The sequence below is a fragment of the Miniopterus natalensis genome, chromosome 10 (assembly GCF_054644295.1).
Source record: "Miniopterus natalensis isolate mMinNat1 chromosome 10, mMinNat1.hap1, whole genome shotgun sequence".
NCBI classification, from domain to species: domain Eukaryota; kingdom Metazoa; phylum Chordata; class Mammalia; order Chiroptera; family Miniopteridae; genus Miniopterus; species Miniopterus natalensis.
Window position 1 is genome coordinate 72,108,133 of NC_142090.1, and position 26,661 is coordinate 72,134,793.

At 41.4% G+C, this 26,661-nt stretch overlaps 1 protein-coding gene across 1 annotated transcript in view; it reads left to right on the forward strand.

The window, feature by feature from the left end:
- DNAH11 (dynein axonemal heavy chain 11) overlaps positions 1-26,661 on the forward strand; it is a 203,131-nt gene that overhangs the window by 101,117 nt on the left and 75,353 nt on the right. Inside the window, exons 45-54 of the mRNA XM_087820874.1 lie at positions 2,104-2,281; positions 3,337-3,537; positions 6,198-6,363; positions 7,035-7,137; positions 8,620-8,859; positions 10,633-10,794; positions 11,051-11,244; positions 17,326-17,488; positions 18,722-18,845; positions 19,264-19,406. Coding sequence (XP_087677000.1) covers positions 2,104-2,281; positions 3,337-3,537; positions 6,198-6,363; positions 7,035-7,137; positions 8,620-8,859; positions 10,633-10,794; positions 11,051-11,244; positions 17,326-17,488; positions 18,722-18,845; positions 19,264-19,406 — 1,674 coding nt within the window. The remainder of the gene's footprint in view (positions 1-2,103; positions 2,282-3,336; positions 3,538-6,197; positions 6,364-7,034; positions 7,138-8,619; positions 8,860-10,632; positions 10,795-11,050; positions 11,245-17,325; positions 17,489-18,721; positions 18,846-19,263; positions 19,407-26,661) is intronic.

Below are 26,661 nucleotides of genomic sequence, written 5' to 3' on the forward strand. Positions count from 1 at the left end.
AATAATTTCAATTATAGCTTACTTTTAATGTTATTTTGTATTTGTTTCAGGTGTACATCATATACTTTATGAAGCGTCTTCTATGTTTCCAGTACCCACCTGGCCCCCTACATAGTTATTGCAATATTATTGACTATATTCCCTGGGCTGTACTTTACTGCCTGTTACTGTTTTGTAACTGCCAGTTTGGATTTCTATTTCTTTCAAGATGAAGTTAAAAATTTTAATACAATGTACAAGGCCTGTGGAGCTGGCCCTGCCTGTCCCTCTCCTCCTACCCCACCACCTGCACTGTCCAGTGTCTTAAGCACCACAGCTGCTTTCCTACCACTAGGCCTTTGCGCATGCTGACCTCTTCCTGCTAACTGGACCAGTCTTCTCCCTAATCTGGGCCTGTTCTCAACGATGGCCGCTCTGGACATCCAATTAAAATAGATTCACTCTGTTATCCTCACTGACAGCAAGCTTCACGTGCACGCTGCCTAACTTACTTATTTCTGCATGTATTGGCTTAACCTCTGCTGTCACCATGTTTACTGGTGACATCTTCCCCATAAACTCTGTGAGGGCAGAAACCCTGTTAGTTTTCTTCCCCACTATAGCATAAATGCATTTTAATTGAGTGAATTGATGAATAAAAGATTTGTCACCAAAATTATCTTGCTGATACAGTGGTTAGGTGAAGCACATTTTGATGGAAAGGAGAAATCGTATGTATTCTGCCTAAAGAGAGTGGTGCCAGGCAAATAATACCTTCTGAACTAACTTGGAAGGATGGGAAAACATCCCCTGCCACCATCTGAGAGTAACTTAAATGAGCCTAAGCTCACTAACCCATGAGTGGAGGGATGTAGGAGTGTGAGCTTGTTTGGAAGATGGTGGGGCAAGCTCTTCCTGCTGACTCATCTTCCCTTGCAGCCCTGATCGCACTCTCCCACCCTCTGGCCATCCTGTCTCTACCCATGTGTGTGGTCGGCCCAGTACAAAAAGTGGGTTGCCATCCAGGACATAAGGACACCAGAGTAAAAGCAGGTGTAAGAATTTCTCTGGAGAAAGTGGGAGCTGAGGTCTTAGATCCTTGTGAGATTGCTGAATGCAACGGACACACAGTGTTTCAAGAGTTCACGAAACACTCTGCCAGGTCATCCTGTGGACAGAAGGGTTTGTGAGTTGCTAGAACACAGTTGCTATTTCCCCTCTTCTGGTTTACAAACCCTTATCTAGCAGCCAAGGGCTTGTACCTTCCATCCCTTAAAAACAGGACCTTTGCGCAGGAGAGCCTGCTTCCTTACACTTAATTCTGTCTGGAGGACAGGAGTGTGTCACTGTGGAGTCTTCAGCCAGACCACTCAGTTGTGCCCGGCTGGAAAACCAAGTCCATGCCTTTCTTCATCCCTCGGCCCTCATGGCGGGGGTTCCCAGATTTAGAGTTTCCAAGGTCAACAAAGCCTTAATAATAATTTGAAGGGATGAAATAGGGTTACTAATTGTTTACTTTTCTAAATAAGTAAATGACCGTTTATTATAACAAATGATCATTTATTATCACCATAATTTTATAAAGGAAAGGATATTTTAACACCAAAATTCCTAGGATGCTATAAATGTGAAGAAAAGACAGTATTTAAATCAAATAATGTTACCAACTTTATAGAGTTTTTCTTTGTTCATAATTTGCTTATTTACCATCAATTGATTTGAGTACTTAATCACCTCTTTCAAGAAATCAACACCAATATTTGATAAGCTCTGTCTTACGGTAGGTAGCAGGGTAATTTGCATAACAGCTCCTTGTTCAGTTGAATAACCCAGGAGTAATTTAAGGTTCACCGAACCTAACCCTGCTTTTTAAGTTAATAATTATTCCGGAAAATTTGTACCTGATGGATATATGGCAATTATAGCTCTCTGCCTTTCTGATGGTATCACTCCTCATAATTTCCATGTAGCTATTTCTTTTCCTTGGGTCAGTTACTCAATCCCATCGGTAATTGTGGCTCTGTGTACTGACAATGCTGTGTGTTCAGCAGGATTTGACGGGGTTTTGTGTGTGTTCACAATTACCTTTACATCTGCTATAGGGATTTCTCTCGTTCTCTGTAGCTTTCTGGCTATCAAGCTGAATTCAGTCGGTGGTGGCACAAAGAGATGAAAGCGGTGAAGTTTCCATCTCAGGGAACAATCTTTGATTATTACCTGGACCACAATACCAAGAAATTTTTGCCTTGGACAGATAAAATCCCCAAGTTTACTATGGATCCCGATGCACCTCTGCAGGTAGGTGTGTGGAACGTAGTCCTTTCCAAGCCACACTGTGCTGATTTGAGCCTGTTTTGTTGCTTTTTAGCAGTCTTTTCCCCCTTGCCTGATGGGAAAATTATTGTTGATATGGTCAGTGTATACGTATCCTGAGGGGGAAGGGCCTCAGTTATGGGAACAGTTAGTAAAATGGCCATTATATTGCTGCAACCTCGTTTTAAAATTCTCAACTTATTTCTGTGGTAACAGCTTTCTTTATATTTTCCTAGGAGCTTTGTGAGTTTTATTAAAAATTGGAGGCGTATTTCTGTAGCTCAGTGGATTCTTATTTCTGACCTTATAGTAAATAGTTTAGACAGCACTTTTACATATAACTTCTTTCCTTTAACCATCCCCACCAAGCCATAAAGTAAATACGTTTAGTCTCCTCGACTTGAGTTTTAAAAGCACCCAGCAGCACACAAACCTCAATGGAACTTTCTCTTTTTTATTGTTTCTCTTCATAAACCCTGCTCTTACAGTTCCATTATGTCCAGTTACTTTTTTAGTCATATTTTAATTCTGCCACTGTTTCCCCGAAATGGTCTCCCCCACACTTAACTTTGTTCATGTGGATTGTACCTGGTCATTTTGCCACTGAATCTTACTGGGCCAAAGTTTTGCTACCAACTTTCACTTATATGTAGTGATTTTTCAGTGTTTGGACAGCAACTAAAGGGTGGTGAACGGTCTCTTAAACATTTACCGTCTTCGTTCTCTTGTATGTGTAATACAAGGTTGGGCGAGCGTAGGTAATTCTATAATGGGGTCCTTGGGTGCTGGTACTTACAGTGGGAAACACAGATCAGTTGCTTATGCTATGACACGTCAATGGCACCTCCCCATGGTGCTCTCAAGCAATGATGTCTGAACTCTGACCATTCAAAACAGAAGATTAGGTGGGATCTCTCCTATAGGTGTTAACTAGAACTAAGAATTCATTGGGCCTCAATTCTAAAGTGACCCTGTTGGTTCAGCTTTAAGATTTTGGAATGTCTCTCTGACCTTTCTCTCATTCTGTCTTCTCCCTCCAGAGAGTTCTGGTTCCCACATCGGAGACGACTCGCCTTAGGTATTTCATCGAGTTGTTGCTTAAGAAAGGACAACCACTAATGCTAGTGGGACACGCTGGAGTGGGAAAAACAGTCTTTGTAGGGGACATGCTGGCAAGTCTCTCTCAGGATTACATAGTGTCCCGTGTGCCTCTCAACTACCACACAACGTCTGCAGCTCTGCAGAGTAAGTGCTCCTCCTGTTTGCATTCCAGAGACAAGAGATCAGAAACGGTCAAGGCCACGACATGCAACCCAGAGAGATGACTTTCTCTGGGCTTTAGACATTTTCTCAGGCCTCAGATGAATTTTTACTTATCACCATTCTGGGTAAATATGCTTCGTTCAAATATTGTGATTTTGGCTTTTTATATCACTCATAGATTTATTTGGGTTATTACTCTTTAGCACAGCAAGAGTTTACATCAGTCATGCCCATTGCTTTGCCTCTAAACTGTTGAGTTTCCTTTAGTCAATTTTATGGGGCCCGAGCATCCAGAGGGTATATACTCAAGGACCAGTGCTCTGGTTACCTTTTCAAGTAAGGGACTGATTTAGGAGAAATTCATTCAAACTGCCGATGAAACGACAGGCCATGAGCTATTAGTTAAGTCTTAAGAGAACTATAAGAAGAATTTTAAACTGTTGAATAAATGTATCAATATCATCAAAAGAATCACACAGATTTGGGGCATTCTAAGTTAGGAAAAGCAAGCAAAGTAGGCTTTGGAAGTAGAGGAGACGTAGTAGAAGGGCTGATATTGGCGAGCCTGTCAGCAGAGTAATGGGGTTCTACTGGGGGAGGGCCAGCAAAGCTCACTGTTGTTCAGCAGTTTATTAAACCTGCTGAGTGGCCCTGAGTGTGGTTCCCATGTTGTGAGTGTGCATGGGTGTGTGTTTTTGTTGTTTTCTTAGATAATATCAGTAGAGATTTATCAACTTTCTTACTGACATCATTAACTCAGCTTAGAGTGGTTTTTCTGTAATCTCTTTTTTAATCAAGTTTGTCTTGTCTTTGTGAGTGGAACAGTTAGTTAACAAGCGGGCTCAGCAGTATTTTTTCTCAAATATATATTATTTGTCTACTTTGTCCCAGGCACTGTGTCTCATGCATGTTTTCATTCACAGACACTGAAGGAGGGATCACTTTATCACTTGTAAGTGGAACATTGGGTTACAACTCAATAGTTGAACAAAGCACTTGACTGCAGTATGAGTTCATCTTGCTAGTTCCTGAAAGGGACACAGGCATGGATAAGATTTAAAGATCGCCTATTAGCACGAGGAATAGAGTGAGCTGTTCTTTTCTAAAGAAAGTTAGGATTTCAGACCTTTGGGATGGGGTTGTATGCAGGCAAAAATGGGACTTGGGATAGAAGAATCAGCTTAAGCAAATTCACAAAAGAGAAAATTGAGAGACACGTTCAATCAATCGAATCTCTAAGTTGACCAAGTCACAGTGATGGGGTAGAAGATGGCAGAAAGGCTGGAGTGGTGGGTTGGAGTTGTATTGTAGGTAGAGCGCCCAGCTGTCAAGTTTGCCAGAGACTGAAGGGATTTCTGGGACGTGGGACTTTTAGTGCTAAAACTGGGATAGTCCCAGACAGACGACCTGGGATGGTTGGACATTGTAACTGTAGAGAGAGCTGAGATGCAAGCGGAAGAGAATGCATTTCACTTGGTAGGAAATGGGGAGGCATTGCTGGGCAGCAGGGAGCTGACAAGGTGCAAGCTATACTTTGGGAGAAGCCTGTGGCAGGCAGACCGGTCCCCCTGAGTAGTGTGCCAGCTGAATGTCATGTCGCTCTGGACTAGAGTTGTACATGTGAGGCGAAAAGGAGGAGACATGAAGAAGAACCATTTACAGGCTGTGGTTGGGCAGATCAGTAACCTGGAGAGAAAGGTTATGTTGAGGTTTTACATCTGGCTGACTGGGAGGGTGCCAGTCCCATAAACAGGAGCACAGAAGGCAACGGGGAGGAGCTGGGTTGCGAGTGGGGAAGATGCATATTTGGTGTTGGCCAAACATCCAGGCGCCAGTGGCTTGTAGAAACTAACGCCCAGCAGGCATTTGGAAATGCAGGCCTGATGCTTGGAAGAGGGGTATATGAGTTTATTCAGTATATAGTTCTTTCTTTACTCATTTATTCATTTGTCCGCTTAACAGATTACTTGTGATTGTCATCAGGAATGCTGGAATGAACAACATATAGCTCATTGTGTTCAAGCTATTTATAGTTTGTTTGGAGAGTCTACAAATAATTAGATACCACATCTGAGGCACATACTCTTCCGGATTTCCTACACTCATAATTTTCTCTCAAAATATTGACCCCAAGTCATACAGGCACGTGAAGTATAACTGGATGTGCACGCAACATAGTGTCTTCATGCAGTAGCCTCTTGTACTTCTGCACTCCAGAGGCCCAAGAGAGGTGTGGGAGGCTCTTTTGAGCTGCCCTTAGATGCTCCTGCCAGGGTGATAGAGAGGGACTGAGAGACCAGGCTGGGCCATGCATTAGAGAGGGTACAGCGGAGGAAAGTGCCCAGATCAGGGACGGCATTGTCTCACATGTGACACCCAGTGTAATATCAGGCTGCAGATGTTGACTGTCCAGGGAAGGGATGGGGGGGGTGGGATGAGTTCTGGCTCCCAGAGGGAGGTGGGCAGGAGAGCTCGACATACAAGGAGGTGGCCAGAGACACAGCTCTGATGTTAACCTGCAGACAGGTGATACTTGAAGCAAAAGAGTGGGTGAAAGGGACAGAAGATGAAGAGAAATAACAAAGACTAAGGACAGAAAGTCATATCTTATCTGATCGGACAGAATTATATATTGGTTTCAGGAATTCTTGAGAAGCCTCTAGAGAAAAAAGCTGGTCGCAACTATGGCCCAGGAGGAAATAAAAAATTGGTTTACTTTATCGACGACATGAACATGCCTGAAGTGGACTCATATGGCACCGTTCAGCCCCACACTCTGATTCGACAGCACATTGATTACGGACACTGGTAAAGGATGCTCTGTGTTTTAGTCTCTCCTGAAACCCTATTATTACTAATCAACACTTACAAATGGAATGACCCTAATTTCTTCCCTCCTGAGGAGCATGTTTTGTGATACCTTTTGGGTTTTGCTTTGCATATTCTTTTCATCACTTTAAAAGGAATAGATTCCCTTTGTATCTTGGGAAGAACTAGACTGACAAGCATTCTAGCAGCATTAACTGGCTTAAGCATCAAATTCTGTAACACATTAACTCATGCTAAATTACTTGGAGAAGCTGGGCCTTGCTCTGTGGATGTAACCCTCTGGTCACGTCTGGGTGCTGCGCTTGGTGATCCCCACCTTTAACTCGAGGGAGAGCCCCCAGCCTTGCTATGGGTATTTCTACCCAGAAATAGAGTCCCATGAGAATCAATAAACAGTAACAGCAGGTATCAGTTGAGCTCCATGTGCGGATTCTGTCCTCAAAGGGGCTGTGTAGCCTTCACTTTCCCCAGCGTTTCTTTTCATGTCTCTGAGATAATGCCGACGAGCTCATCACAGAGAGCCCAACATCACAGGGCAATTGCAAAGATCAGAGGGGACAATTGGTGATGAAGGCCTTTGTCAGCTGGTAGATTCTGTTGGGCTGTCATCTCCAATTTTTAGATTTAAGGTTCCGTTTTCTCTCTTTCAGGTATGATAGGCAGAAGGTGATGCTTAAAGAAATCCACAACTGTCAATACGTGGCCTGCATGAATCCGATGGTGGGCAGTTTCACAATCAATCCTAGGCTCCAGGTAGTGTGTTGAGTCCTGTCTCTTTCAAATAGCCCTAAATGTAATAATGTAATACTCCAACATTGTAGCTCTTGATTCTTGGTGCTTTTTGAATATAAATTAGGGCTCCTACTAAGTTGATTAATGTGTAAGTTTTTTTTTTTAATTTTAATTAATAGACTTTATTTTTTAGGGCAGTTTTAGGCTTACAAACTGTCTCAGCAGCTTAACAGAAAGTACAGAATTCCCATGTGCTCCCTAGCTCTCCGGCCTCGTTTCACCCTGTAGAAACATCTTTGTTAGTGTGCTGCATTCCTTACAGTTGATGAGCCAGTATTGATAAATTATTATTATCCGAAGTGTACATTAGGGTTCATTCTTTGTGCTGTACATTCTGTGCATTTTGGCAAATGAATAATGGCAGATACGCACCATTAAAGAATCATACAGAGTAATTTCACTGCCCTAAAGACCCCCTGTGCTCCTGCTCTTGATCCCTCCCCGAACCGCCCCGAATCCCTGGCAACCACTTGATCCTTTTAGTGTCTTTATAGTTTTACCTTTTCCAGAATGTCAGATAGTTGGCATCATATAGTATGTAGCCTTGTCAGATTGGCTTCTTTCACTTAGCTTAAGGTTCCTCCATGTCTTTTCATGGCTTGATAGCTTCTTTCTTTTTTTTCTTTTTTTTCTCACCTGAGGATATGCTTATTGATTTGAGAGAGAGACATCACTGTGAGAGAGAAACATTGATCAGTGGCTTCCCATACATGTCCCAGCCGGGAATTGAACCTGCAACCTAGGAATAGGCCCTGGCCAGAAATTGAATCCGCAAGCTTTTGATGCACAGGAGGACGTTCTAATCAACAGAGCCACCCATTTCTTTTTCTTTTTTATCACTGAATCATAATCATTGTACGGATGTGCCTCAGTTTGTCCAATCACCTGCTGAAGGGCACCTGGTTGTCTCCACATTTTGGCAATTATGAATATACTCTATAAATACTTATGTGCAGGTTTTTGTGTGCATATAAGCTTTTTAATAACAATCACCACCAGCAACAGCAACAACATACATGTAACAATAGTGTTGCTCACTCACCTGGAGCCTTCTGGGGTCAGCCAGGTGACTGATGATCTTGGTTGGGCTCATTCACACGTCTGGGAGTTCTTATTGTCTGTCAGTTTATCTAGGGAGACTCTGGCTGGAGTATTTGGGGCACATGGCTCTGCTTCGTGAGTCTCTCATCCATTAGCAGTGTTGTAGAATTTATGGCAAAGGTAGAACCTTAACAAGCCTCTGACAGTGACTGTCACACAGTCCCTTCTAGTTCACTCTGTTGGATCAGTCAAGTCATACAGCCAGGCCCAGAGTCAGAGTGCATGGCACTCCCAAGTTAAGCATGGATACAGGAAGGAATGACAAAAATAAGGCTTTTTAAATCTGCCAGTACCGTTATAATCCCTACTTTTTACAATCCATCTATGTGTTTTTCTTTTCAGAGACATTTCACAGTGTTTGCATTCAACTTTCCATCCTTGGATGCTCTAAACACCATTTATAGCCAAATCCTTAGTTTCCATCTCCAGCAGCAAGCGTTCGGCCCATCAGTTCTCAGGAGCGGCCCCACACTGATACAGGCAGCAGTCGCGGTCCATCAGATGATGGCTCATCACTTCTTACCCACGGCTGTTAGATTCCACTACCTCTTTAACCTGAGAGACCTGTCGAACGTCTTCCAGGTACCCGGATGGCTCTCGGTTATGTATCTTGGGCGGAGGAATGATTCGAGTAATATTCATGGCATTGAGTCACAGAACTTAGTTTAACACTCTGCTATGCACTTTGTGTGTATCTTTTTATTTTATACTAACACTTCTCTGGGAAGTAAATACGGTGGCTTTGTGACTTCCTTTTATCGATGGGAGTAGTTGTCCCTCTCTGGTTGCATAGAGATAACTTAGCAACAGGAGCAAGGGTAGAAATCTGGTCTCCCTACTTCATTTATTCCATAGAAATGTTTGACTGCTTTGTTTTGTGTCAAAGTAAGAGGGATAATTTTTCATTTTTTCATATTTATTTGATACAATTTTTAAACATACATCAAGAGAAATTATAATTTCTTAACTTGCTAGATCATGTTGGTTTGACATTGACACCTTACTTACCTGGTGAAAGGACAGTGTTTATGTGTTTGTTTTCAAAAGGAAATTCCAACGAGGCAATTTAAAGCCTGGGATTATTTAAAAATCCAACTAATGTTGTCTGTCCTGTACAGTGAGTGTAGTGGGGAAGTTGTGTATGGCTTCAAGTTCTTTTGTGAGAGAGGCGTAAGCCGGTTAAACATGAAAACTTTGTGGGATTCCTTTCTTCATACTTGATTTTTGTTTCTTTGTGTTTGTGTAGCCCTCTTTTCTAAATCATCCCACAACTGCCTCAGATGTGTAGCACTGCATCAGACAACATCTTCCGAAAATGTGGGCCATTCCCTTTTGCCTTTGTATTTCTAGCAACTGCCTATTGTTTAAAAGCAGATTTTTAAAAAATTTCTATTTATTTATTTATTTTAAATGTTTTTATTGATCTCAGAGAGAGGAAGGGAGAGAGAGCGAGATGGAAACATCAATGATGAGAGTCATTGGTCGGCTGCCTCCTGCACGCCCTCCACTGGGTAGCAAGCCCGCAACCCGGGCATGTGCCCTGACTGGAAATCAAACCTCGATCTCCTGGATCCTGGGTCGATACTCAACCACTGAGCCATGCTGACTAGGCTAAAAGCGGATTTTTAATCCTAGAAGAAAAAGGAAGGAAGGCCATAAGGGACGTGGGGTGGGAGGCTTGCCTGCTGCCCATTCCTATTCAGTCTGTCCAGCTGCACCGATCATTCCCAAATACCCGTTCAGCCTTTGGCAGCCAATTCTCCACGGCTCCTCTTGGTGTTTGCCTGTGAGTCCGGCAAGCTGACCCCTCCCTGAGGAGTAGGTCGACATGAATCTATGACACTGAAGGACAGTGTTCAGCGAGGGCGAGAGTCAAAATATTTTGGTGCTAGGACCCACAGAATGGGAATTCAGGCAATTTATTTTGGTCTCATACTCTTCACCTGTGAAATGGAAGGTTCAGATGAACTAACATCAAAGGATTTTAGAATTAAAAAATTATGATCCAGTGACTTTTGTGGTAGCTGTTCATACTATGGTTTTGGAAAATTAATCTGTTGGAAGCCTTAATAGGCACAGGTTCTTAGGTGCAATATTTAGTTCCTGGGCTGGCTCTTGAAATACAGTCTTAGCTACATTCCTAAAAATGAGTATAGTGATAGTAAATTTTCAAAATGCTGCTTATCGGAGAGGAGAGTAAAACTACTAATATATATGCACTACTATTATAATTTTTTTAAAAACGCAATAAATTGCTAAATTCAGGATACAGTTAAAGAAAATGTTCAAGGAAAATATTATCTTGGAATGTCATTACCTTCTGAATTTTTAATTTTTTTGATTCTTGCCTTACAGGGGATTTTATTTGCTTCTCCTGAATGTTTAAAGGGTTCAAATGATTTAATACGCTTGTGGCTTCATGAATCGTCTCGTGTCTATGGAGACAAACTGATAGACACAAAGGACTGTGATTTGTTTCAGAAAAAACTGCTGGAAATTGCCTGTAAATATTTTGAAGTAAGTGTATGAATGCTGTAGGTCGCCGTTCACTGTGGCACTAACTGGCGTTGGTTACGGATGGGAGTAAATTGTGTAACTGCTTGCCTTGCTCAGACAGCTGTGGTTCCGGAATATAACTGCCCTGTACCTGGGAACATCCCACCCACCTACCGTGGATCGACCTGCACACTTTTCCCTTGCTAGGCCACGCTGCCTCTAGGTGAATCACTTTGGATGGCTGGCATGACCATATTTCCTCTTTTTCCTCCTTCAGGGTGTAGACAGGCATGTCCTGCTTCAGCAGCCCCTCATCTATTGCCACTTTGCCGGTGGTGGGGAAGACCCAGGCTACCTGCCAGTCAAGGACTGGGAGGTGCTGAAGGCGGTCCTTACAGAGACATTAGATAACTACAATGAACTGAATGCTGCCATGCACCTCGTCTTATTTGAAGACGCCATGCACCACGTGTGAGTTGACTGGTCGTGATGGTTTTCGTACAAAGTAAAAGTGGCTGAGTATCCACAGTCATTGTTTTTCAAGAGATCATACTGAGCACTCTGAACTATCCATTCTTATCTATTGTTTGCCGTACAATAGAAAATGAGAGTGTCTCCATAAACTGTCACCATCTTAATAATGTCATACGTAGCACACTTCTTTCTGAAGTGTCATCACAGCCATAATTTAGACTTTATTCACGGCAGCCCGGATAGGTAAAATATTAACAAAGAGGGTGACTCATTCAAAGTTACAAAGTCCCTACGTGGTAGAGACTGGATGCACTTAAACTCATTTTCACTGATTAAGCATGTTTATTGAGTGCCTACTGAGTGCCAAACAGGAACATTGCCAGCCTACTCAATGTTTTTGTGCAAATTAGGAAAAAAGGGGGAAGGGCATGTTTCCCTGGCAGACAGTTAGGGAAAGACCCACGTCCTGGTGTAGAACTTGGCTGACAAGGCTCTCACTCACCTCCTAGACAGGGCACCTCATGCAGTGCACTGATTATATGACCATCTTTAGGGCTTCTGCTGTCAGATATTATTGTAGGTACTGGGGATGGAGCAGCAAACAAGACAGTCCAGTCCCACCTCTAGTTGAGCTTACCTTTTAGTGATTCATATGAACATTTATAAAGACATGGACAAATAAGCAGAAAAATGTCAAAAAGTGATGTGTCACACTGAGAAATAAGGTCGATTCTGAGAAATGAAATATGTGGATTCCCAAAGAGGAACTGGATATCTATGTGAGGAGGTGACGTTTAAGGTAAGATCGAGATGGTAAGCAGGAGCTAGACATAGGCAGATCTGGAGGAAGGACATTCTGGGCTAGAGCAGAGTTCATGTGGCCCTGGGGTTAAATGCTCAGAAACAGAAAGAGGGCCATCATGGCTACAGAAAAAATGAGGAGAACAAAAATCACATGATCATATCAATAGATGCAGAAAAAGCATTCAACAAAATCCAGCACCCATTTCTGATAAAAACTCTCAGCAAAGTGGGAATAGAGGAAACATACCTCAATATAATAAAGGCCATATACGACAGACCTACAGATAACATCATTCCCAATGGGCAAAAACTAAAACCATTTCCATTAAAAACAGGAACAAGACAAGGGTGCCACTTTCACCACTCTTATTCACCATAGTACCGGAAGTCCTTGCCACATCCATCAGGAAGAAAACATAAAAGGCATCCAAATGGGAAAGGAGAAAGTAAAACTCATTATTTGCAGATGACATGATACTGTACATAGAAAACCCTAGAGACTCCATCGAAGTATTACTAGATTTGATAAATGAATTGGTCAAGGTAGCTGGATACAAAATCAAAATCTGGAAATCAGTGGCATTCTTATACCCCAACAATGAACTTTCAGAAAGAGAAACTATAAAAACAATACCATTTACCACTGCAACTAAAAAAATAAGATACCTAGGAATAAATTTAACCAAGGATGTAAAAGACCTGTACTGGAAAACTACAGGACCCTGAGAAAAGAAATAGAGGAAGATATAAACAAGTAGAAGAATATACCATGCTCATGGATTGGAAGAATTAATATCATTAAAGTGTCCATACTACCCAAAGCAATTTATAGATTCAATGCAATTCCTGTTAAAATTCCAACAGCATATTTCACAAATCTAGAACAAACATTTCGAAAATTTATATGGAATAAAAAGACCCCGAATAGCTGCAGCCATCTTGAGAAAAAAGAACAGAGTGGGACAGATCACTTTACTGGATATCAAACTGTACTACAAAGCCATTGTAATCAAAACAACCTGGTATTGGTACACCACCAGACATATAGACCAATGGAACAGAACAGAGACCCCAGAAATAGACCCAAACCATTATGGTCAGTTAATATTTGACAAAGGAGGCAAGAGCATACAATGGAGTAAAGACAGTCTCTTCAATAAGTGGTGCTGGGAAAATTGGACAGGCACATGCAGAAAAAGTGAAACTAGACCACCAACATTCACCATACACAAAAATAAACTCAAAATGGATGAAAGACTTAAATGTGAGTCATGAAACTGTAAAACTGGAAGAAAACATCGGCAGTAAAGTCACAGACATCTCACATAGTGGAATTTTCATTGATACATCTCCTAGGGCAAGAGAAACAAAAGGAAAAATAAACATATGGGACTACATCAAACTAAAAAGCTTCTGCACAGCAAAAGAAAACAGCCTCAAAATACAAAGGAACCCCATGGCCTGGGAAAACATATTTGCCAAAGATATATCTGATAAGGGGCTAATTTCCCAAAGGGAAAAAAAAACTCATATTACTCAGCAAGAGGAAGACAAACAATCCAATTAAATGGACAAAGGACCCAAATAGACACTTCTCCAAAGAAGACATACAGATGGCCAAGAGACATATGAGAAAATGCTCAATGTTGCTAATCATAAGAGAGATGCAAATTAAAACCACAAGGAGGTATCACTTCACACCCGTAAGAATGGCTCCCATCAACAAATCAACAAAGGACATGTGCTGGCAGGGATGTGGAGAAAAGGGAACCCTGGTACACTGCTGGTGGGAATGCAGACTGGTATATCCACTATGGAAAACAGTATGGAGGTTCCTCAAAAAATTAAAAATGGAGCTGCTTTTTGACCCAGTGATCCCACTTCTAGAAATATATCCTAAGAATCCTGAAACACTAATCAGAAAGAATATATGCACCCCTATGTTCATAGCAACGCAATTTACAATAGCTAAGATCTGGAAACAGCCCAAGTGCCCATCAGTAGATGAGTGGATAAAAAAGCTGTGGGACATTTACACCATGGAATATTACACAGCTGTAAAGAACAGGGATCTCATACCATTTGGGACAGTATGGAAGAACTTGGAGAATGTTACACTAAACGAAATAATCCAGGCAGAGAAAGACAAACATCACATGATCTCACTTATATGTGGAATCTAAAGAACTTAATAAACTGATGAACAGAATAGATTTAATGACATGGAAGCAGGGATCAGACTGATGAATGTCAGAGGGATGGGGGGGGGGTGGAAGGGGAGAGAGTAACTAAAGAATTTATATGCATATATGCACAACCCAAGGACATGGACAATGGTGTGGAGAGGGACTGGGGATGGGGGTGGGATGGGGTGGAATGGGTCATTGGGGAGAAAAAGGGACACCTGTAATATTTTGAACAAACATAAAAGGGGAGGGAGGGAGGGAAGGGAAGGGAGAGGGGGAGGGAGGGAGGAAGGAAGGAGGGAAGGAAGGGAAGAAAGAAAAAGTGAGGAGAGCAGTATATGTATATGTGACAAGGATGGAGAGGCAGGAATGGGCCTCACTTATACAGGGTACTTCCTTGTAACCAGAGGAAGGACTTTTGATTTCATTCTGAGTTCTTTGAGAAGCTTTTGGACAGATTTTAGCATGGGAATGACATGATTTGTTGAATAGTCTGAACAGCTTGTCCTGGCCACTGCTGTGTGGGATTCCATCGATTGCACCTTCACAGCCAATGCTCTTTTCCTAGTCACCATCATGTCTCACTGGCTGTATTAGTTTGCTAGAGCTGCTGTAACAAAATCCCACAAACTGGGTGGTTTAGAAAAGTAGATGTTTGTTGTCTCACAGTTCTGGAGGGAAGAAGTCTGAAATCAAATGTCAGAAGGGCCAGAATTCTCTCCCAGGTTCTAGTAATTCCTTGGCTTGTGGCAACTTAACTCCAGTCCTCACATGGCATTCTCTCTCTGTGTGTCTGTGTCCAAATTTCTCCTTTTAATAAGGACATCAGTTGTGCTGGAGAAGGGGCCCACTCTACTCTAGAATCATATAATCTTAACCAATTACTTCTGCAATGATCCTACTTCCACATAAGCTTATGTTCTGAGGTACAACTTTAATATATGACTTTGAGGAGACACCATTCAATTAATAACACTGACTTTTTTAATAAGTGGTACTTGGGCAAAGATTAAAATAATGATATGATTAAAAATAAGTCAAGCCCTGGCCGGTGTGGCTCCGTTGGTTGGGCGTCATCCCATACACTGAAAGGTTGCCAGTTTGATTTGGGTCAGGGCACATGCTTGGAATACAGGCTCAATCCGTGATGGGGGGCGTGCAGGAGGCAATGAGTCGATGTTTCACTCTCACATAGATGTTTCTCTCTCTCCCCCTCTCTTCCTCTCTCTCTAAAAATCAAAAAATATTTAAAAAAAAAATAAGAAAGAAGGAAGTATAAGAAAAAAGAAATCCAAACAGACCAAAAAATGTGGGGAATTAAATTTTTAAAAGTTACTCTTTAAAATGTTTAGCCAAAGCACAGAAGAAAACCTTTGGAGGCCTTTCCATTATAAACATGCTATGTATTGATTGTTTTATTGATCCCTTTGCAGTTGTAACACTCTGATTACACAGTTGTAGTTAGAATCCATGACCATGGTGGTAAGTGAATTATTAATAACTCTGTTTCTGGTTAGGTTAGTCTATATTGACTGTGTCTGAATGCTGTGGCTCAGGTGAGAGAGATCGCCTGTTGACGCTGTGGGAGTCTTACCATGTAATCCTTCAACAGGGAATCCTCAGCAGCAGCCTGAATGGATGGCTGTTTCTTTGATCGGGGATCATGAGCTGGAAGCTCATTTCCTCAGTGTCAGAGATGGTTTCAGAGTGTGTTCTTGAGTGTTGGAGAAAGGGTCTTTGCTGCTTAGAGTCTTGTGAGGTACAAACCTCAAAGCGTACATTAAAATGAAATGAAAACCTGCTTTGTAACTTGGGGTTTCGCTTATGTCATAGTAATTTTACAGCTTTCCTGAGGTGGTTTTGTTGTGTGGTTATGTTAAGTAAAACCTAAGGGATGGATGACCTTGTAAAAATAACCCATCTTTTCAGTTATTGAAGGTTTTCAGGAAATGCCCACACATCCTGGTCGTAGTATAAGTGACCCCAACCCAAGTTCATTTTTTCAAGAAGTGCTCTTTATAAAACCGTCTGTATGGTTCATTCAGGGCCTGAAGTTTCAGTTCATTTCAGAAAAGCAACCTAGAGCCAACACCATGGGCTTCTTTTGCATTTGGGTATCCTTATGTTTTTATTTTGTTTTATTGTTTCTCTTAGTATTTACAACATAATTATGACATCTTTCTTCAACCACACCCATATTTTAATCATGGTAAAGCCAGATTATTCCTGTTTTAAAATGTGGCAATAATATTGCCATGGCTGGTATGGCTCCGTTGGTTGGGTTTCTTCCCATATACTGAGAGGTGCTGGTCGATTCCTGGTCAGGGCACATGCCCGGGTTGTGAGCTTGATCCCCAGTAGGGGGCGTGCAGGAGAAAGCCGATCCGTGAACTCTCATCGATGTTTCCATCTCTCTCTCCCTCTCCCTTCCTCTCTCTAAAAATCAATGAAAACATAATTTTTAAAAATTGTAGCATTAATACCAACAGCTTAAGCATTAGAATCTCTTCCATAATATAGAACAAGGGATTAGCTGGCCTTGCTGGAAATCTGTGATTCTGAATGATTTCAGTAAGTTTTCTAGAGTGCCTGAGGCCCAGGGAAAGCTTTAGCACAAAGGAGTAGGAATCATATAAAAGAGGCGATTGTTTAATCTGCATGAAGTAAATCACATGTGTGATGTTTGCTGATTTAAACAAATCCATTCTTTCCAAATTAATTCCACAGCAAAGGCTTCTGGCACAGAGACATTCTCTCTTTGATGTTGTCATGTGTGGATGCTGATGTGAAGTGTGGGATCTTATTTGCTAATCAAACAAATTCGAGGCATTGATCAAAGACCTGTATGTGTTTTCTTTCTTGAGTTTTGGTGGAGTGTGCTAAAGCAGTCAGAGAGTCCGAGATGTTACCAGCAGAGCATGGTTTGTTAGGCAACGTTGTGAGGGCAGATTCAGGCAGCATCTTTGATAGGCAAACAGAAGAACTGAAGGTTTGAAATAAAAATTGGAATTTAGAGTCTATATATATTTATCTAAAAAATAAAACAACCATAGTCCCAGGTTTCTCACTTCGGTCTTTCTCTCCTCAGGTGTCGCATCAGCCGAATCCTCCGGACCCCCCAGGGTTATGCCCTCTTGATCGGGGTGGGTGGCAGTGGCAAGCAGAGCCTGTCCCGGCTGGCAGCTTACATTTGCAGCCTGGAGGTCTTCCAGGTCACTCTGACCGAAGGCTTTGGGATCCAAGAACTTCGGGTGAGTAAAAGTGATGGGCCCTCCTCCCTTCCTGCCTGGTGGTGCACCCATGTCAGCTCCTTCTCCCAGATTTGGTCAAGGCCTTTCCAACCATGGGAGAGGCGGGAAAGCTCTTTAGAGGATCTAATTACCTTTGGCTGTTTCTCCTTCATGGTCAAATTTGTCATAGTAAATTTCTAGAAATGTTTTTAGGTCTATAAGCCTATAGTCCTGGCTCCCAAAATATTTTATTAAATACTTGCCTCCTGCCCTGGCCAGTTTGGCTGAGTAGTTCGAGCTTCGGCCTGCTGACTGAAGAGTCCCAGGTTCTGCTTTGTCCAAGGGCACGTACCTCGGTTGCAGGCTCGATCCCCAGGAGGCAATCAATCAATGTGTCTGTCTCTCTCACATTGATATTTCTCTCTCTGTCTCTCTTCCACTCTCTCTGAAAAGCAGTGGGAAAATATTCTTGTGTGAGGATTAAAAATAATAATAATAATAAATACATGCTTCCTTTGCATTGACCACTATTAATATTAACATTCCTGTATGATGGAGGGGAATAAATACTGCCTCTACAAGATTCCTTCCACTTTGGATAAGGTTAGGATAGAATAAATGCAATGGAAATACATTCAAGAAACCCATCTGTTTTTAAACTTTTGCTTTTTGATTCTGCCTTTACAAGTGCAAATAGGTTCTTTCCACTTTGGTTAAGATTATGCTAATAAAATGCAGTGGAAATACATTTAAGAAACTCATGTGTTTTTAAAATTGTGCTTTTTAATCACAACCATACTTACAAAGTAGTACTCAGAGTTTGTGGCAAGTGCTATTTTAAGCCAGAAAAAACCCCAAAGCACATGCTTTCAATATTACTAAACAAAACTAAAAAATTAGCCAAACAAAATGTGTTTTCAATGAAACAGACAGTCGTTGAAATGAGCAGAAACTTCCTTTTACTGGGTTGCCTGACAAAGGCCTCAATGAATTCATTTCCACTCCGTCAGAATGGAGTCATTCAGCAGCAGCCTGCTTTCATCCCTCTGCTCCATTAAGCCACAGACAGGACACGCTCATCCTTACATGCCCGCAGCGGAGGTGATGTCATGCTGTTGGCCCTCTAGCAGAGTCCCGGGGAGGAGAGAAGACGTAGACACCGGAGTACACCGGGCAGCTCTCCCCGGCCCTCGCGCGTGCTCCCGTCGCGTCAGCATTTTAACAAAGATGAGTGATGGTCTCCTTTCCTCACAGGTAGATCTAGCCAATTTGTACATCAGAACTGGAGCCAAGAACATGCCCACTGTGTTCCTGCTGACAGATGCCCAGGTTCTAGATGAGAGCTTTCTCGTGCTGATTAATGACTTGCTGGCATCAGGTGATTAAACCAACACATTTCTTGAAAGATCTTCCCCAATGACAAATTATCTGTAGTTTCAGTGAACTTTAAAGAGAGATCATTTGTCTTCGAGACGTTGGCTGGGGCAGTCTTTGGGGAGAAACCTATAAACCTAACTAATTTGAGGTGTGTTGCTTTCTTAGTGTGCTTACGGATGTGAGGTGCCTTGGCGCAGCCTTCAATGGAGTAGATGTTATTTCTGCATGTACAAGTTTAGTGGGTGTCCTCAGTGTGTCTTGTAAATGCAAAAAAAAAAAAAAGACATTTCTGATTTCAAAAATCTTACTTTGTCATTTAAGCTGAACTTTGTATTGTAAAGCATTTCAAGCATTAAAAAATCATATCTAAAATTTAAATTGTCACAGTCTTTCAGTAATTCTCATTTCTTTGGGGGCAGGAGACATCCCAGATCTCTTTACCGATGAAGATGTGGACAAGATTATTTCTGGGATTCGTAATGAAGTCCGTGTTCTGGGCATGGTGGACTCCAGAGAAAATTGTTGGCAGTTCTTTTTGACCAGGGTTCGACTACAGCTCAAAGTAAGGAACACTCGATTTACCTGTGTTGTTATTTAAAACCTTCTGTTGAAGCTCTGATGTGGTTCTGTTTCAGGATTTATCATGAGTTTGAATTTCGGACATTCATTTGCTAATGACATCTAGTCATTCACTGTGAAAGGACATTCGCCTTTCTACCTGCCCAGGTGTGGAGTGTACTTTCCTAAGGTTTCCCGTGACACTGAGCTCCAATGAAGCATCATGCTGAGTGGACTGTGCAGTGCTCAATCGAACTGGACACGGTCTCTGTCCCTGAGGAGCTGACACTATTGCAGGAGATGAGAGCCCTCACAAATAACTGTAGTACAGGACCGGTGTAAACAGTGCTGGGGAAGACAGAGGAGCTCAGCATCCTCCCTAAATGCTGTAGGCCCTCCCAGAGGAGGCAATGTGCCCTGTGTCTAGCGTGGTTGCAATGTGTAGGGAAGGGATGGGGTGCAGAAGAACTTTCAGGGAGAGGAAATAGAATTTATATAAGAATAAGGGGGGGACTGCACAGTATATATTTGGAGAAACCCAAGAGAGCTCCGGGGGACTGGAACCGAGAGTCCCTGTTGGGAGAACAAGTTGGATCAGGCTGGGACAGAAAATTGGGATGAGTTAAGGAGGCTGTAAATCATTTGGGGAGCAGTGGGAGAGGTTTGGATTAAGGAAGTGAATTATGTCAGCACTTGAGGGCAACTAACAGGTGTATACTGAGATGACCTGAGGCTCAACCCCAGGTCCTTCCTCCTAGCCTACTCTGTGCTGCAGTGTAGCGTACAGAAATATGATAGAACCAAATAAAGGTCAAGTAGTATAACAAAACAAGAAACGCCCCCAACTCATGGCAGAATGCCAACTTAAGGGACATTCAGCCTTCCCAGTATAAAAATGGTTAGGAATCTAGAAAAGTTACTGTGCTACTTCTAGTGTTGTCCACCTGTCACAGTAGTGACAGGTTCTAGGGCTGTGACAGAGCCTGGAGTACACAGGAAAGGGTCGAGGCAGTAACGTTAACTGAATATACCTCTGCCTGGAGGTGTAGAGTAGTTGTCAGGTTCCCTTCCACCCTACTGTGTCAAATTCCACATTAATCTTACCAAGCCATTCTGGGCTGAGGTTGGAAGATCAGAATTTACAGTGTAGTTGCCCAAAGAGTTTTCTCCCCATCAAAAATGTGACTCAGAGCATGTTTGCCAGGTTGTAACAAGGCCAGGGATTTCTCCCTGTGCCACTGTGATATATTCAGATCAAATTCCCTCTATGGAATAGAAAAACAGGTACAGTAATAGACTTTGAGATAGTAATGTTATAGATTACTGGCTGTCAGAGCACCAGAATCAGCATCACCTAGAAACTTTTTAAAAATGCAAATCCTTTAGGCCTCTCCCCACAAGATCTCTTGAATCAGAAACTCTGAGAGGGACCCAGCAACTTCTGTTCTAATAAGGCCTCCCGGTGAATCTGAGGCGTGCTGAGATTTTGAGAATGGTCATAAAAATAATGCTAAAATGAACATTCTTTACATATCTTTTTCATACACAACTTTGCTTGCTTCTGTAGAATAAGTTCCTAGAAAGGGAATTGCTGAGTAGCTTCCGAGGTTAAGTCATGAAGGGCTGACTTTTCCATTGAATTGTATATGGTTTTTGTTTATAAGAGTTCTATATATATATATCAATCAATTAGTCTTAGGTACGTGTCTGATCTATTTCCCATCTGCCTTTTAAATGTATGTATGGTACATATTTGTTTATAACTTTAAAGTTTTAAAAAGTTTTTATGTTAGATTAACCAGCATTTTCCTTGATGGATTTGGGGGTCTCTTGTAAATTTAGGACAGTGTTTTTCTGTTCAAGATTATCAGACACTTCACTAGAAGTAGTTGGATATCAACTGAGTAACAAATAAGAGAATATCTAGGATCGGTCCCTTAAACCCTCCCGCTTCACCGCGTCCAGGCCAGCTCAGTAGCCCCTTTACAGGCCCACGCACCATCCAGGCGCTTCCTGCCTCGTGCTCGCACAATGAGTGCAGGGGGGTCTGTTCTCCAGGCAGGAAGAGGACTTGGGGCTCCTTGTGTCAGGAAACGAAAGCTTCCCCCTTAACCTCTAAGCTGATGTCTTACTGGCCACAAATGTTTCACATGCCACCTCTGCCTACCAGGGGATCTGGAGAAGTGACTATGTGCTAAAAAGTGAGCCAAGAAGTTTCAGGTTATTTTTGTCCAAAAAGGTGCCTTTTTATCTCACCACCATGCATTTCTTCCTTACTGATTTAAAGTTCCATTACTATTTATTACGTGCCAAATAGCCGTATCATATGGCCCTACTTCTAGATCCTCTGTTCTCTCTTCTTGATACGTCTCTCTACTGCTGATCCCAGCCTGGTGTCATGTGAATTATTAAAGTTTTATTATACATTTTTATATCTCACATCTCATTGCTCTTTCTTGTCTAGTTTTTTCTTTGTTGTTCTCACATGTTTATACTTCTGGATAAACATCAGAATCATTTTGTCAAATTCGAAACACATTGCATTTCAATGTTGATTGAGATCATCCTGAAGGCTAATTTTATATTAGGGAAAATTTAATATTTATGAGATAGTCTTTTTTTTGCTGTCATAGAAGGAATATTTCTTTCATAGGTTTTTTTGATGGTGGATTGTTTATGTATAGGAGAAGTATTGATTTTTCTTTATAACTAGCTCCCTTACTGCCTCTCTGATAGTTTCTATAAGTTGGTTGATATCATGTAACCCAGGTAGTATTTTGTCTTTCCTAATATTCTATTTATCTGCTCTGAGCCCTCATTGCATTGGCAAATCTACAGAAGAGTGTAGATAATAATTAATGGCAATAGTGAGATTTTTGAGTCTTGCATTAAGGAAGACATTTCCAATGTTTCACTCTTCTGTCTTATGTTGGCTTTGCGTCAGGATAGATATCTTGTTGAGGAAGTCTCTACCTATTAAATTCCTTTCAGCATCTACTGAGATAACTCTGTTTTCCTCCTGAACTCACTAATAGTTATGTAGTAGAGATTAATGTACAGAAATTTTACATTTTTATACTGTGAAATCCATCAGTTGTTTCCTTATGTGTTTCCTTTGATCTCAGCTGAGGCAGGCTTACCAAATCTGAGATCAGTTTCCAATTCTTCTCTATTCCTGTCTACTCTTCTGCCTTGTCTCATTTTTAGTATTTACCTCTGTACAAGCTAGAATTTATTTTGGAGTTAGATATGGGTCATTTCCCCCCATTGTCATAGGATTACTAATTAAATAATCTGTCTCTTTCTTACTAAAATGAGTAGGAGGGCTTTTTTGTTTGTTTGTTTTGTTTTGTTTTGCTCTTTAATGCTAAGCAGGAAGGGTATATCTCCCTCAAACACTCCTGACCTTTCTTGGTATTGTCACTCAGTTTTTTAGAAAGGTTAGCGGTCAGCACCTTACCCGGAGGGAGAAATAATATGGCATTAAAATGGGTCACCTGTTGGCTGGAAAATGGCGGCTTCTTTCTCCTTAATCTATATATATTACCCAGTCCTTGGAATTTTTTTTTTTTTTTTAAGAATTCTGGATTTGCTCCATGTAAGTTTCATATGTCATGATATCCACCAGCATGTGCTAAAGACTCCAAGTTTCTGATGAACTGGTATTTCCTTTGCTCATGTTCCTGGAAGCTGAATGCGTTGCAAGGGTTGTTGAGCACACCTGGCAGGTCAAGCTAAATGATGTGAAGTTGCCACCCCATTACCCATGCTCACCACCCAAAGCCGGCTCCCATTTGGAAGGCAGGGGCAGGGGGAACCTGTTGGCATGCAAAACATGACCTGTGAATCCCACAGGGCAGTGCCCGTTAATGACGATCAGATGTGTGTCTTTGCACTGCCTGAGTGAGTGCCAGATGCCTTCTCTCCTTCACGTTTGTATATGTGTCTTACGTAATTCTTATCTTGCAACTAACACTTCCACCTTCTCTCCAGCTGCCTTAGGTAACCCCAGAGCTTTTCTTTCTTGCCTGCCTTCCTGGCCATCTGAAGCCATAGGGAAAAGAACACTTGATAAATGTAGCAGCCCCTGATTCTTTCCCAAGATTTTAGCTATCTGTCTATCTTGTTATATATCTACCTACCTATTTAGGTGGGTGCCTATCTGTCTGCCTGTCTGCCTATATGTCTGTCAGTTGGTCTATCTATCTGAGAGATCTATTTCTGATCATGTAAGAAATATATGTTCATTGTAGATAATTTAAAAATTCAGAACCACGTGAACAAAATAAAGGCTATGCTTAGTTATATTACCTGGAGACCACTACTGATCATATGTTGGTATATTTCCTTCCACTTTTCTGTATGTATATATAGACATACAAAGTACATATTCAGAACTAAATTTTTTTTCACATCTCTCACTGTTTTCTTTACCTCTCTCTTTGCCTTTTTTATTAGAAGGCTCCCACAATTCTTAAGTTCTTCTCTCAATTTTTATATTATTATTATTTATTATTTTTTTCAGTTTTTATATTATTTTTGCTTGCCAAATTTCCTAACTGATTATGGTAGATATATAAGAAAGCTGATGAGGGACAAGGGGAGGGAGGAGGGAGGGATGCTCACTTGTTTATTTTAGCAGCCAACTCATTGTTGGGAATACAGGCATCAATCCCCAAATCGCACAAACAAGTATAAAATTACAACTAAGCATATGTGAGATACGGAGTTCATAAGATAATAGAAGACAGGACAGTAAAGGTTTTACTGGGGAAAAATGATGAGGAAGTATCTCAAAGAATTAGTAGAGGTCATCTCCTTACTTTATATGATGAAAGAGAATTTTAACACCCGACATGAAGGGCTTAATTCCAGAAGAAAGGATGTCTCTTTATATTGAATTTGCATTTCAAAAAGCATGTTCATGCTCTTCACATTTTGCTTACATTTGGTTATGGGTTTGCAAGGACAGTATTGGGTCTTGTTTCTCCAACTGCACATGTGAGTAGAGTTGTCACATAGTGTCCTATTCAGTAGATAATCAGGCATCTGGTTTTCTGTTTTTAACAAAAAAACAATAAACACTGACATGAGGTTATGGGTCTGCAGACTGATCTGGAAAGTAGTGTGTGGACAGTGCAGCCCCGAAGACAAGCAGGGCAGCTGAGATGAGGGAATATAGTCCATGTATATATATATATGAAAACATGGTTGGGGAATATAGAATGGGGAATATAACTCTTACTGTCTTTACTCCTTAGGTATGGATTTGCTCTTTGCTACGTATTGGATTCCACATACAATTTCTTTATGAATTGAAGAGTTTTGTTTTTTAAAGAAAACAACTAAAACTCCCCAATGTAAAATATTATCTCTTGAAAAAAAGCTGTACTGGCCAGTATTCACAAGTAAAAGGTTATGGGAGTAATTTTGTGCGTTGCCTAAAAATAAAATATAAAAATTTATTGAAAGTGTATATATTCGCCTGGCCAGCATGGGTCAGCAGTTGAACATCGACCTATGATGCAAGAGCTCTAGGTTCGATTCCGGTCAGGGCATCTGTCCGGGTTGTGGGCTCCATCCCCAGTAGGGGGCGTGCAGGAGGCAGCCGATCCATGACTCTCTCCTCATTGATGTTTCTCTCTCTCCCTTCCTCCCTCTCCCTTCCTCCCTCTCCCTCTCTCCCTTCCTCTCTCTGAAGTCAATAAAGACATTAAAAAAAAATCATTTAACAAAAAAGAAAAGAAAAAAAGTGTGTATGTTGAAGATGCTGTTGCAACTCATAAAAATAACTGAAATTACAAAGTTATTAGATGGAGGATGATATAGGAAGTTATAAAGATGGTAACTGGGGAGTATTTTCTATGCTAATCTCCATTCCTCTGAGGGTTCTCTAAGTAAGATTCAGATCTTGTCATGCTTGAAAAATACTGAGACTTTTGAGGATAAATGCAAGCATAAGTTATAGATAGAAGCTTCTGAAGTAAATATGTGGGAGGGTTACTTCTATCTGAAAATAAACTATATCAACTGGAAAAAAATACAGAGTGACGGTAGCAATTCAGATTCCCATTACAAGAGGAAATGGACTCAGTCCTGGTAGTGATATACAAGTAAATACGTACTTACAATGGGGTCTTCTGTAAAAGAAATTGAAGCATAATACAAAGCAGCATGAAAAGTGGGTTATTGCAAATGAGTCATAACACCTGTGTAGTGGGGGGAAAAAAGAGTAGAAAATTCTATGGTATGGATTCCAAGGCGAGTTTCTGACATCCAAATGTTAGAGCTGTAGGAAATACATAGATGGTGATTTCAGGGTTTGCTTTTTATTTGCGAGAATTTACTTTTAGAGCACAGCTGTCTGAGACATTTTTAACTTTATTTTCTTAACCAACTGTTCTTTCTAATCCACTGCTGGGAAGTAACGTAAGCCAATCTGGTCATCTGCAATCGCAGGAACTCGTTGGGGGGGAGCATATTTCCGTGGCCTGCAATACTTAAGAGGTAGATGACACCTGGTCAGGTTGAGGGGGGCGCTCTTCTCCCCAAATCTCCCAACTCAAGGTGCGCTTCAAAGAAAGGAAGTCTCAGACTGAACTCGGCTCTTCATAGAGTTTGTGTGGAGCACGTAGTTTAAAACAAGTCCTAAGAGTCTTAAAACCTACTCTCTAAACTTGTTGCAATCCCAGCTCTGTTCCTTTGGGAACCTGCCTAGCCCATGTTGGAAGGTTCCTTTGGGGGCATATGGCAATATTCATCACACTCAGTGGTGAAAAGCTGAAAGTTTTCCCTCTACAATCCAGAACAAGACAAGGATGTCTGCTCTCACCGCTTTTATTCAACACAGCGCTGGAGGTCCCAGCCAAAATAATTAGGCAAAAAAAGGAAAGGTAAGGAAGGAAAAAGGAACTCAGGTTTGCTCCAGGTTATCTGTAAAATTGTAGAGACTGTTTTAGAAAAGACCAAAACAATGGACAGTTCCCAGACATTAGCATGGGCTCTCAAAAAAACAAATCTCACATAAGACTACTACCAAGGAAACTGGATGGCAGGATAAATTCTGTGCTAGGTTTCTAGCAAAACTAGAAATTGAGCAGTGAATTGGGTCAATAATTGCACTCCTCCAGGCTGTGTGAGACTGGCCTTCCTTTCTGAGGAAGTACTGATGAGCAGGTATATTTCTCTAATTTAGCTCCCAGCATCTATTTTAAATAGTAGAATTTAGGTTATTAATGGTTATCTAATTTATTTAAAAT